The 14,243-nt window shown below is 41.1% G+C and overlaps 1 protein-coding gene and 1 pseudogene across 1 annotated transcript in view; both read right to left on the bottom strand.

Annotated features, from left to right (window-relative positions):
- Positions 1-10,332, bottom strand: part of SOGA3 (SOGA family member 3) — a 60,929-nt gene extending 50,597 nt beyond the window's left edge. The window contains exons 1-3 of the mRNA XM_006834679.1: positions 9,241-10,332; positions 8,549-8,773; positions 6,443-6,601 (exon numbers count right to left, since the gene is read on the bottom strand). Of these exons, the coding sequence (XP_006834742.1) occupies positions 6,443-6,601; positions 8,549-8,773; positions 9,241-10,332 (1,476 nt within the window). The remainder of the gene's footprint in view (positions 1-6,442; positions 6,602-8,548; positions 8,774-9,240) is intronic.
- A 2,744-nt stretch (positions 10,333-13,076) lies between these two features.
- Positions 13,077-14,243, bottom strand: part of LOC102812346 — a 48,137-nt pseudogene continuing 46,970 nt past the window's right edge.

Raw genomic sequence — 14,243 nt, 5'->3', positions numbered from 1 at the left:
AGTCGGTACCGACTCAATGGCACCTAACAACAACAAGAAGGATGGCAGGTCATTTTGGGATGAGAGAGGATGTGAAAGTGGCCATGAAGGGGTGACTGCAGTATTGGCTAACGCAGACTATGGGCTTGGAGCCAGATAGTCTGTGGAGGGAACCCGCTGAGCCTTGAAATTTTCATCTTTAAAATGGAAATATTAGCAACATAATTATATATAAAATACTGAACACACAAGCTAACATATAATTAGCACTAAGCACTAGCGGCTATTGAGCAATTGAAGCACTGGGGTAATTTTCCATATGTCTCTAGTCAAATTAATTGCTAAATTGACTGCCCCAAATATTGAAGATTTCAAACAAATTAAAATGGATAGTCTCATTCTCTAATTTGGTTTCTCACATTTTCTCACCAAAGCACTCGGAAAGTAGATTGTAGAGCTGATGTCTAGAGTGTCAGAGTCGTCCTCTTATACTTAAGTTCCTGTCCTCAATCCCCTTGCCTAGAAGCTTATGTGGCTTTATTTTAGAAAAGGTTTGCTGTTTCTTGCAGATAACTGGGAAACGAAGAAGCGCAGTGGAGAACTGGAAGTTTCTAGGAGATAGGAAATCTCAGTAGACCTCCATTTCTGTAAATGAGGTGAGACTATTTCCATTTAGTTTTGCTTGTACGGCACTAAGTGCTAGTGAAAAGAGTCCTTATTGTGAGTCTAATTTTGTTTCATTGCCCTTTACCTCATCTATTTGTTGTTCATCCAAAATTAGTTACTGTTTATAAATTCTGGGCTTTGGGTTCTTCAAATTCAACAATGAATAAAAACAGACTTAGTCTTTATTTACCCTTAGGGATTTGACAGTCTGGAGGGGAAAAAGTCATACAAATAAAAATTATGAAATAACAGTTTTTACAATATTATAGTCTAATTGACTACATGCCAGGAGGTGCTGGTTGTCTAGTGACTAAAACAGGTAGGGGTTCTGTATCATTGAGTTTAGAGTTTTAAGTGGTGTTGTGAGCACTCTCTGAAAAAACACAGTTTGAGTATTTGGTATAGTACAGCATATGTCCACGTATTGTCAAAATATAACACATACAAGGCTGTCTTTTTTTTTAATAGGACTTAATTTAATTTTCTTTTTTTTTTACCTTCATTTCAACGGTTTTATGATTTTATGAGAACCATTTCAAAGCCATTTTTAAAGAAGGCCATATACAGAAGCCAGTGAAATATGCATGTAACATATTTCCATGGGTATATTTAAGCAAGTAAATTGCTCATTTATCAGGGGAAGAGTACATCCAACTCAGCCTAGAGTCTTAGGACTATGGACAAACTGGCCTCTACAAAATCTATGTTTAGAGATTTAATCTAAATGGTCATGTTTTATCAAGGAATGCAACAACTATTTCAACATGTAATTGTTGCTAAGTTCTGACCCATAGCTACCCTGTAATTAGGGTTTAGTATTTTCAAGGAGAGCTGAAAAAGTATTCCATTGGAAACGTTTAATTAGGTGGCCATGGTAGTTATGTGCCGTGGAGTCAGTTCTGACTTATAGCAACCCTGTATAGGGTGTCCGAGCTATAATTCTTTTTGGAAGCAGAAAGCCTCATCTTTCTTTGGCGGAACTGCTGACCTTGAGGTTAGCAGCCCAACTTGTAACCACTACACTACCAGAGCTCCTGTTTAATCAGGTAAAATCCATTATTTCTACAGTGATTCAAATAATATAAATGAAGTTAAAAATGCCAGTCAACAAAAAATATCTAGGATCTGATCTACTAGATGGGATTAGACGTGGGCTGTGCAATATTGATTAGTATTTTTACGTAAATGACCAAAAATTTCAGTTTATAATAAAAATTCAATACCGGTGCACTCTTCCTTGCTTTTAATATCTCTATTATTCCTATCTACATTATTTAACAAACCATTAACTCTGAGAAGATATGACTAATATAACAGTATTTAATTGATGTATTAAAAAAGTATTTATGATACCTTCTTTTAAAATATCAATGACCACTGTTTCATTTTCAAATTATAAATAAATGATCACAGCCAGATAAAATATTAAAACGACAAAGAAATCCCCAATTAAAACTACTTCCTGGGCTTCTTCTTTACTAATTTATCACTTAACATACTTTCTTACTCTTTAAACCTTATAACAATACGCTCTATCAAAGCCAAGTACAACTGCACTGAGTTATTTATTTCATATAAGAAGACACACTGTTGTTGTTGCTGTTAAGTGCCATTGAGTAGGTTCCGACTCATAGCAATCCTGTATAGGGCTTCTGAGGAGTGGCTGATAATCTTGAACCGCCAACTTTGTGGTTCAAACTTACCTTTCAGTCTAGCGAATTAACCCACCGTGCCACACTAGGACTCCAAGAAGACAAATAGGAAATTGTAACTATATTGGGCAAGCATTTACCTATTAAAATACTTTATGTGTCTGGAGAATCTGGGTCTAAAGATGCACTCTCAAAATACTCTTTTAAAGAAACAAAACAGAGATACCGCTTTTGAAATTTATAGTTCTAATTATTTTTGTGCTATAGAATGAAAGTACACTATAATAAATAGAAGATATTAACCAAGTGCATAGAAAATAAAAGTCCCAAGATAGATAAAGCTATTGCAATAGGTCATTTAAGAGCCCTCTAGAGCAAAAACTGAGAAATGTTAAGAAAATCATTTTATTTTTAAGACTCTGTGAAGGTGAAGAAAGATGCAACGCAAGGATTACAAATTCTAAAATGGAAAAAATCCAATAAAAGTTATCATCTTTATCAACCTCAGTTATTATTTCTTTCTTTTCCATATTCAAGATTCTTTCTGTTGATGAGTTATTTGCTCAAATGTGTATCATTAACGTTTCTCCAGAAACCATACCTTAAACGTAATAGGAAAAGATTTCTTCATTTTGTGCACACAGGAGATATCAGAGCTTTGAAAATCAGTAGAGCTTTATTAAAGGTTGCAACCTTCGATTTAACTGTGAAAAAAAACGCCACCTTCACAGAGAATGTGTTCTATAGAGCCACCTATATATCTATATTACTTAATTCCTGTTTACACATTAACCTCTCCTACATTCAAAGAGTCCTAGTGTGGCGCCATAGGATAAGAGTTAGACCTCAAGGTCGATTTGAATCGCAAGATCAGCAGTTCAAACTCACCAACTGCTCCTTGGAAACCCTATTGTTGTTGTTGTTAAGTGCCGTGGAGTCAATTTTGACTCATAGTGACCTTGTATAGGGTTTCCAAGGAGCATATGGTGAGTGTGAACAGTCAACATTTGCATTTCCAACCAACACTGCAGTCCAGCACAATAACCCGCATTAAAACAGGGTCACTATGAGTAGGAATTGACTCGACAGCACTTAACAACACCACCACATTCAAAGAACTAGTTGTTCCCACAAAGTAACTTTTACAAGAGTCTCTATTTACTCTGCTGTGGAGCTGTAGATTGAGCACTGGACTGCTAGCCACAAAGTCAGTGTTCAAACCCACCAGCTGCTCCCTGGAAACCCCATGCAGGGTCACTATGAGTTGGAACATACTCGACAGCATTAGCAACAACAACACCCTGTTTGTGATACTAAAAGACAGACCATCATTTTCTTTAGGTTACATACAGCAGGAAGAGATAATGCTAGTAGCAAGCAGCAATAGTGGTTTATAATCTGGAAGAAAATACCATTAAGATTTTACCACAGCATCCTATGAGGTCCCTCTTGCTGCAGTTGGCAGAATATCAGCTGTGTCACTACAAGCAGCTAGTTGCAGTAGACTCAACTAATTACCTTTATCCTGCTTCTGCTCAACTTTTCTTACTCTCAGGTGTCTACTCCAAGCTCTCAAGAGGAGAAGATAAGCAGATGGATGTGAGACAGTATACAGAACACTCTGCAGCCACTAGTCCTGAGAGCAATTGGTCAATACCCTTGAAGCCAGTTAGTAAACGTTTTCCAGACTCTAGCAGATGGTCTATTGGTCCCAGTGGTGCTGCTCAACATCGATATGACTCCATGTAAAGGAACCAAAATCTGACAATTGGAGTACTGTTTCTAATATATTCTATTTAACATTTTATGATTTTATTCCCTAACTAATGTCATTTCTTCATAATGGAGAGAATGGTCTGATTCCATTCTCTCCACTGGAGGGATGTGACAAAGATGACAGTTTATGTCACCAAGGACTTGAATATGTTTTCATTTTACAACCAGGGAAGCAGACGGCTAAGTGAAGCTTTTTCAAGTCATTCAAGGACAAGTCAAGTGACAAGCTCACAGCCCCCACACCAAAGCCAATCATTTATTATTGCAGCTCAGTTTTCTTATTTATCTTCATGGAGCATAACAAAACCTACTGTGCAGAAATCTAATTTGAATGCCACATTATTGAATTCTAAACATACTTTTAAACTGCTTTTTCTGACACTTTCTGGACACTGTGAAGGTCAGTCTCAAATGGATAGAACTGTTCTCCAAGGATGTTTTTCATTCTTTCTTTATCACATCTAGAATTTCTCAGATAACTATCTACTCTCCAGTGCTTTCCATTTTTATTTCTTTTCCCACTACCACCCACATATCTCATACAATGTATGCTATTTTAGAACCACCTTCTTAATAAAAGGTTACTTCAAAAAGTTGACATCTCTGCACATGTGCTTCTAAATTCCTTAACACTTTTAGTGTTGTAATCTCTAATCAGGGACTCAGGTTTAATTTTGAAACTCCAGGGAGAATATGAATTTCCTCTTTGGCATGAACAGATAAGAAAATTGCCATTTTAATTCAAATTATATTACTATGTACTGCAATACTAATTATTTCTTGATAGATGTTTTGTTTCTTCTATAGTAGAGTAGTGGTTACAAATCAGTCTGCTGTCCTCAAGGTCAGCAGTTTGAAACTACTACCAGCCAATCTCTGGGAGAAAGATGAGGGTTTCTGCTCCTGTAAAGATTTACAGCCTCGGAAACCCTACACAGGGTCGAATGAGTCAGAACCAACTCCACAGCACACCATCACCACCACCACCTTCCAGTTTTTTCCTTTGATCCTAATTCTATTCTTTAATGGCTGTTATTAAGTGCTGTCTAATTGATTCCAACCTATAGTGACCCTGTATAGGGTTTCCGAGGAGCAGCTGGTGAGCTTGAATCACTGACCTTGAGGTTGAAAGCGACTTTGCAGTCCAGCGCATTAACCCATAGCACCACACGTAATGGTAGAAATCTTTAAATATTTAATGTGGAGGAGAACTCTACTCTTAAGCATATAACTAAGATGAGCTGGTTAAAATTATAATTACATAGATTTCAACTCAAAACAAATAAATATTTTAAACAAGAGATATGCTGTCTCTAACAATCTGAGCTACTCTGGAATATTTTGAGGGCTAGTCATTGGTGATGTTGTTAAGGATCACATCATTTGAGGAGCTTTATTAAGACAAGATTTAAGTCATGACAGAATTAAGTTATTAGCTTTCTCCATACTAAATGTTTGTGGTTCCATGACTTTAATAATAATTTTTCCCTCAACTAACACAGAAGTCCTGGTGTGGTGCTGTAGCATAAGCGCTGGACCGCAAGGTTGGTTTGAACTGCAAGGTCGGTGGTTCAAACTCACCAGCTATTCCTCAGAAACCCTACACAGGGTCACTATGAGTTCACACTGACTCAATGGCACTTAACAACAACAGTAACTAGCACAAAGTTTAACCCTTTATACCCTTGACAACCTTTGTACTTGGTATTGCTGTGTAATTTATTTAATTGATATATATTTAAATGTCACAGGAATGAAAATCAGTCAGAGTTCATATATACAGCTCAACAGCTCATAGAGAGGCAGGACTCAGACAAACTCAGGTCAACTGCCTTTGCTCATCTTTCTTTGCTACTCACTTTTAGTATGAAATTATGTCTTTGTTATATTGGGTGAAGACAACAAACTGTCCTATATCTACTGCCATCAAGTTGATTTCAACTCATAGCAACCCTTTATAGCAGAAAGCCTCGTCTTTCTCCTATAGAGCAGCTGGTGGGTTTGAACTGTTGATCTATGGTTAGCAATCAAGTGCTTATCCTAATACATGATCAGCACTCAAATAATTGTCCTATGTGGTGGTGGTAGTGTGCCATGGAGTTAGTTCCGACTCATAGCAACCCTAGATTTCTGAGGATGTATGTCTTTATGGAAACAGAAAGCCTCATCTTTCTCCTTTGGAATTGCTTGGTAGTTTCAAACTGCTGATCTTGAGGTTAGCAGCCCGAATCATAACCACTAAGCTACCAGAGCTCCTTTGTCATAAAAAAAAAATAATTATAATAAATAAAAAGAATTAGTTCAACAGTCATATTAGCCCTTGGGATTCTGAAAATATATAGCATGCCATGAGAAAACTGAATACTAACCTCTTTCATTTTTTCCAGTTCATTCTGTAAAGCTTGCTTTGCAATCTCAACTTCTATAAGCTGTTGCCTCAGTTTCTCGTTTTCATCTTCTGTTGTTGTTCTCTTTTCTTCTACATTTTCCAGTTCATGATGTAGTCTCACAGATACATCCTTTGCAACCTAAATTAAAGTGTTTGTAACAACAAAATAGAATCAATGACTATATAAAAAATGGGCGAATATGAGAAGTGAGCTTAAATAGTGCTTACCGTGTGCCAGGCAGTGTTCTAAATGCTTTATATATATCACCATTTATTCCTCACAACAATCCCAGGATATAGGTACTATTATTATTCTTATTTTAGAGATGAGGAAACTATAAGTCTCAGAGATGTGAAGTAACTTGCTCAAGGGCACACAGCTAATGAGAAGTTCTATACTCTATTCCTTTAACCTCTACATGATCCAATAATCATGAATGTCCTATTGTGTTTTAGCATTCTAATACAAGCCTGTGGAACGGATACTTTCATTTTTACACTACACAATGGTTATAAATGTCCTATTGTGTTTCATCATGTGTATAGAAATTTTACATACCCTTTCTAATTTTAAAACAACCTTTTAGGATGGATGCTTCTGTTATTATGGACAAGAAAAAAGGAAAAACAGAAGTTTTCCATTCCAAGTGGGGAGTGGAGCTTGAATTTTGATCTCATAAATAAAATTCCATGTGCTTAAAACTTAAGAATCCTGTGGTGCTGTAGGATAACCACTGGTTAACCACAGGATCAGCAGTTCAAACTCATCAGCTACTCCTTGGAAATTCTATGAGTCACAACTGACTCAGCAACACTTAACAACAATAACAATTTTATAACACATTTTAATCTTAGGGTTAATATTTTATTCTTAGGGATGACATGTATTTTTATCCCATTTGTACTTATCTTTGAAAATGTTAGGGTTTGGAAGAGAAATGGAGCTGTCCAGTATAAAATCTCAGGACACTGTCCTTATACTGGGCAGAGAGTCAGCCAGACCACATACACACCTCTTCAAGGGCTGTACACTAGCATCTATAAAAGGGTCAGCTCTGCATATGAAAAATGATGCTCATAATAATCTCTACCTTATAGGATTTTTTCTGTTTTTGAGAATCAGATAAAATAACAATGTATGTAATAATGTATGTAATAATGCTTGTCATTGTGCCTGTTGCATAGTGAGCTCTCCTTGGACATTAAAGGGGAAAAAGAAAGAAAGAAATCATACAGTAAATTTCCATAAAATGTTTCCTCATAGCTTTCTTTAAAGCAAACATAAGATAATTTTGTTTGATTTTCATATTTTGATGAAGTAAATACAATTAAAGTTATATTTATTTGCTTGTTTAAGGCCAGGAAGACAATATCTCATTTGTATTTTTAATCAATCTGCTTGCAGTCACACTGAACTGAAGAGATCACATCTATTTTTTTAAAAAAGGCATTTCAAGGTTGGAATTTCTCCACTGGAGAAGCTTCCAAAGGAGCAACTTCCCATTAAGAGTGAGGTTCTTCCAATCACTTGACTCTTTTAGTTGTAAATACAAAAAGGAAGGAGTCCCTGAAGAAGTGTGTGTGTGTGTGTGTGTGTGTGTGTGTGTGTGTGGCGAGGGGTGGGGGGTGGAGTTAAGGTTGGGATGAGTAAGGTATCATTTGTAGTGTGAAATTCTCACTCTGGTTATTTATTCTTTTGCTATTCTGGGCCTCATCTTGTTGAGTTGTCTTTATTGCTTGGCTCTTGAGAGCCAGAATCCACCAGACTTAGGAAACAAACTAGAGTGGCTAGATAAAGGGCAAGCCTTTGTTTCTGCCTCGGAGGGTGGCGCCCTCCTCCCACCAGCTCAGGAAGAGTCACTGTCATTCCAAGAAGAACCCACAGAGCTAGCTCTTTGAAAGGCCTCCACAAATTTAACTCTTCAGACCCAACTGTCTGCCCTTCTCCTTCCGGCAGCCTGACATTTATTAGTCAGCATTGCGGAAACTGCCCCATTGAAGGCCTTTCGGTGCTAAGAGGCCTGGGCCAGCGTCCCCACCCACCGCCCTGCCGCGCAAGTCCTCGAGCCCCGCCCCTGTCACAGACCTTGAGGTCCTGCTCCAGGCTGCGTAGCAGCTCTCCGTCGATTTCCCCTGTCTGCGCGTAGCGGAGCCTTTTGCGCTCGGCTTTGCGGAGGCGGTACTGCAGGATCCGGCAATTCTTGTTGGCTCTCTCCAGTTCATGGCGCATTTCCTGCAGCTGACAGGCATCCTCCTCGAAGAAAGTGTCCCTCATCTCATCCATCTCGGTCCTCAGTTCATCGATTTCGTTCTGAGGTTGTGACAGGCCGCGTATCAAAATTAGCCTGGTCCCCAATCCCTCCAACATGCACCGGGCACACCCCATCCCAGGTCCAGATTCTCAGCTTTATTGCCCCCTGTTCAACAGCCACGCGTATCAAGGTGTTGAAGTAAGCAGATAAAAACGAGGAAAATGGCCCTCTTTAGCCTTTCTCTCATTCTTTCACTCTAGCTTCCTCCTTGAAAATGTGGGGCAAGCCATAATAATGAAAGGAAGGAAAGCCTCAATATGGATTTAACGGAAAACCTCTAGTGTTACTAATCTTAGGTTCTTTTTCATACCAGGGAAAGGCCTAGATACCGCCTTCCTATTTGCCAGACCCCTTCCCTCATTAAAGCTCCTCAACAGTTTTGCAATCTCTCACATTGGCCAGACACGCCCTAGCATTCAAGGCCCACATATCCCCTCCCCCACCCGGTTTCCCGCACCTCCCTCACCTTGAGAGTTTCATTCTCTTCTCGAAGCTTCTCCATCTCCTCCTGCATTTCTTCTTGCTCCTGGAGCTGCTGCGGGTGCGGCTGCGATGAAGGGGGCGCAGCTGCCTGCATGCTCCCACTGCTCGCGCTGCCCTCTGCGCTCTGCTGGGGGCCTTCCGCCGCCGCCGCCATTGGAGAGGCAGAAGGGACCGCAAGGGGCTCGCAAACGACAGTGGCGCCGGCGACTGGGGAGCTGCGGCTATTACTGCCCCCGCCGTTCTTGGTGTGCATCTGAGCGGCGGCCGCCGCCGCTGCTGCCCGCTCCTTCTTGAGGTGAAACTGAATGAGCTCAGACTGCAGACATCCTTCTTTCCAGTAGCTCCCTCCACCGCTGCTGGCGCCCCCAGCAACGCCGCTACCGGGGTTTCTGCCACTGGGGCCTGAGGTTTTGCCCGCAGAAAAGGAGGATGGAGAAGGGGTGGCCTCCTCCCCACCGCTGCCGCCCCTCTGCGGAGCGCGCACGCCTTTCCCTCGCCAGCCCCTGGGCGGCGGAGGCACAGCGCCCCCCTCCCTTTCTCCCAGTCCACTGCCGGCTCCTCCCACTCCCCCTCCTTCCCGGGATGGAGGGGGTTCCCCGAGTTTCGAAGACACTAACTCTACCTCCCGGGAAGACTCTTCCGCCTGGCCCGACCTCCTGCCGCCCACGGCGGCCCCGATTGCTGCGGGGACAGCTTCAGCACCAGCCGCAGGTTGGACAGCTCCGGACCCAGCGCCTTTGGGCGCCTGGGTCCCCGCCTTCTCAGCCCCGCCTCCACCTCCCCGGACACTGTTTGTAGGAGCCGCTCGGCTCCCGGTCTTGTTGCCTTGCTGCTGCTGTTGCTGCTGCTGCAGCTGCTGCTGCCGGACAGAATTCAGTTTAGTGCCGGCTCCCACCGGAGACCGGTTGATGGCGGTGTTCTGTCGGACCGAATTATCCCTCGGCCTGGCTGGTGATTGAGCTCGATGCTGCTTTCTGCTGCTACCCTCCGGGTGCAGGCGAGCCTCAGTGGCTGCGGCGGTGGCCCCTGAAGCTGCAGCAGCAGGGATAGCGCCCCCAGTTGGTGGCTGACTCATGGCGGTGTAGGAAGAACCTACTGGATTCGATTTGGAATCGTCCACTACCAGGTCATCCTCTTCCCTCCTCGCTTCCACAAACCTTCTTCTCTGAGCTGGAACAGAGACAAAAGAAAGGAAGTAGGCACAATGTCCTCATTGTTAAAGAGTAAGTTAGGAAGATTTTGCTAAATAAGAGAAGATCTTAAAAATGATGAGATTTGAAAGGTGTCTAATATGAACTTTGCACTTTTAAGGGAGAAAAAAGGAGCAAGCATCGACTCCAGGATTAGGATGCAGAGCTGTCATTTCCCATTTCTCTCAGGGAGTCGCTGTCTCCATCTCAGTAAAATGAGGACAAATCTGAAAGCAGTGGAACCTAACACATTCTCACAAAAGCAGGTTTTGGAAAGGGCGAGATAAAGAATTAGAAAGGAACTGATGAAGAGGGAAATTATTAAAACACACACACACACGCACACACACAGGAAAGGAAGGCAAGAAACAACTACACAAAGAAGGTGATGTCCACATGCCGGAGTTTGTCAGCACGTGGTTTTTCTGCTTCATTTTCCCTTAGCATCAAATGTGTAGTCGAGAAAGTTTTATTTAATTAGTATTTCCAAGTTTCAGTTAGAGGAACAGCGTTATAATTCAGGTGCCCAGAGAAAATTTTTATGAATTATTGGTACTTTCCTCATAACTCCAACCCCTGATGTTTGCTGTGTTTAGACAAATAGCTCACTCACTTAGTCTTAGTACTGAAAGAAAACACGAATACTGTATAACTTTAACTAAATGAACTTCAGGTTTAATAAAATAATGGCATTAAGAATCATCTATTTGATTAATCATTGATAACCATAAAGGATTTGTTTCGTTTTTGCTTTGGGAAAGAATTTTAAAAGTACTTATAGAAAAGTTGATGGGCAATCTGCAATTTCTTATGTTATAGGTGATACCTTTTTCTATATTTACTGAATTTCATAGTTGCTGTAAATCCTTTCAATTCCAAGTGTAATTGCTAGATAGATGCATATATTTGTATATAAGCATCTTCTTTGACATACTGAGATTATAGGCACAGTTGTATTTCTAAAATGACTATTTCCTCTTATAAAACTGAATTGCAACATAGACTAACACTGAACCCAGAAAGCTAGTGTATCCTCACTTTTGGTGGTAAAGTTAATCTCTATTATATCTCTTCCAAGATAAATATACCAGTGGTTTATTTAGTATGGAAAACATTGTGGTTTCTTCTTCCTATTGATGAAGTCAGCTAGTCAACTAGAAACATTTGGCTTAAAAATAGTATTTCTCTCTAAAGAACTGAAAATGGCATGACTAGGCAGAATGTTCCGCTTTTAAAAATTCTTCCTATAAGAGAGGAGATGCCTGTAAGTAACTTTTTTTGCATTATTGTCTTCTATTGTAAGTATCATAACAGTCAACATGCAGAAACTTCTCATTTTATAAAGAAATATTATAGGAGAGTGCCTTCCTACTTTTCTTTTTCTTATCCTCGATCTCCTGTCACTTTGGAAAACAAAGAAGAACAAAGATGACAGTAAGAGAAAAAAGTTACCCATCAACTTATTTACTACATCTTCTCTGGGAACCATAATGCTCCTACAATGTCGGGCCTGCGTCATCCTAACTGGTCACACTAACGAGAGCTGTCCAGGAAAGTTAAAATTGGCAGGACAATCTTATTCTTATTTCTAATTAAGCAGAATCACCTAGGAGCTGGAAGGTAATAGAGGAAGGCTTAAACCCCAGGTCCCCAGACAGTTTTTACCCAGGAGAAAGCTCGCGTTGTCGGATCTCTGCTCCACAATAGAAGGTACCTGGCGGCTGTCACGTGGTACTCACAAAGTGACAAGATGCTAAGTCTCTTGAAGGCCTCCCCGGTGGAAATCGCCAACCAAGCAACCCCAGTCGGGCCCAAACCAACACTGAAATTCAAGTTTTATCTGCTCGCTGACCCATCACATTTCCCATCCTTATCCCTTTACATAGCCAGAACTGCTCACTTCTTACTAGAGGCGATGTTTCGAAGTTGAAGCAAATCGACAATGCTTTTCTTGTGCTCTTCCAAGTACCTCAGGACTTCTGATGTTTTCCGTAGCCAAGGAAAGCACGATTTCGTTTCTCATCTGCGACTTTCTGGTTAAAAGTTCCAGTTCCACATCCACGGGATTTCTCCAAACAATGGTGTCAATGTCCGCTCGCAAGGCCGCCAGCGAGGGTTACTGCCCCGCGGTCCGCACGACTGGGCTGAAACTACGGCTCTGAGCAGGCGAAGCAGAGAGGTACCAAGCGGTGCCAGACGCTCCCCAGGAAGTGCAGTGTTATTCATGAGCTGACCTCACCGGGCAGGGGAGGGGCGGGACTGCAAGGGAGAACCCGAGAGAAGTAACCAAAGAGAGGTTACTTTGAAAAGAAAGAGAAGAGAAGAGGGCGGAGGCAAACAAGAAGACAAAAAGGCCAGAGCCACGCCCGAGATGCCAGAGCTACAGCCGTGTTCCAAATCTGTGCTCCACGTACTTGGCAGACGCTTCCAACACGGATTGAAATCGGATGCACTGGTTCTGCAAAGCTTTGCCCTGGGCCGAATCAATCGCCATCTATTATTTACTTGAGTTCTTTTCCCAAGGATGCGGATTTGGAACACCATCCGGGCTTGACTGATGTCTCCTGATGCAGCTGCGAGGAGCTGACAAGCGACTGCGGGAGCTCTCTTTGTTCACTCACTTTAATTCTCAGTCGAGCTCTCCACGCGGTACTCCCTCCCCACCCCCATCCCGGGCGGAGTCTTCAGACGTTGGTTGCGCTAGTTGCCAGACACTCCATCCCACAGACAAAGGATTCTTGAGAAGACGCGACCAATTTCGTGCTAGTAATAAATATCTCTTTACAAAGATTTTTTATATTTACCTTTCACTTTTATTAAGTTCCCGTGAAGATAAGGAACAATTACTGGGATCCACAATCTTTATTAAAGTGCATGTGGCTAACAGGAATCAGGAAGAATGCATGTATACAATATGAGTGCAAAAGGGAATTCAGAATGCATGTCTTTGAAATATGCACTAATTCATATTGTTTCACAATAATACATTGCTTAGATTTTATGGAAAGTTCTTTTTTCTACTCAAGTTTTTTTTTCTCTCTCTCTCTCTCTCTCTCTCTCTCTCTCTCTCAATTTAACAGGAGCTTCTCCGCTACCTCTAAGAATTTCATTGTGATCTTGAAGATGAGAATAAAAGCATTGCTTTGCAAAGGGCATTTTCTAAAATTGAAATTCTTCAACATGAAATATGGTAGTATTATAGGTAAAAGGAGCTTAATATCTTGAAATAATAATTATTATTTGTTCTAACATACATTTTAGTGTGAATTTAGTTTCCAAGTATAATATGTTAAAAGTGGAATAAAAACACATACAAACATTATTTTTAAAGCAAAATTAAAAGGTGGTGATTAATGTCTCCAGTGGTGATGGTGGTGGTTATGTGCCATGGAGTCGATTCCGACTCATAGCGACCCTGTATAGGTTTTCCAAGGCTGTAAATCTTTATGCGAGCAGAAAGCCTCATCTTTCTCCCCTGGAAAAACTGGTAGCCTCGAATTGCTGACCTTGAGATTAGCAGCCTGATTCGTAACCACATATAACAAAGATTTGTTGTTGTTAAGTGCCGATGAGTTGGTTCCGACCCATAGCGACCCAGTATAGGGTTTCTGAGAAGCAGCTGGTGAGCTTGAACCGCCGACCTTGCAGTCAGGCACATTAATCCACAGCACCACATAAGGACTCCAACACAAAGATAGTATCACAGTAAAATCATTCTTGTACTCACTTATTCTGAAATACTTATTTGTTGTTGCTAAGTGCCATTGAATAGGTTCAGACTAAGTGACATGTATAG

This window comes from Chrysochloris asiatica, unplaced genomic scaffold, assembly GCF_000296735.1.
Source record: "Chrysochloris asiatica unplaced genomic scaffold, ChrAsi1.0 scaffold00013, whole genome shotgun sequence".
NCBI lineage: Eukaryota > Metazoa > Chordata > Mammalia > Afrosoricida > Chrysochloridae > Chrysochloris > Chrysochloris asiatica.
Note: the sequence above shows the minus strand (reverse complement) of the source record. Positions and strands in the feature narration are given on the sequence as shown.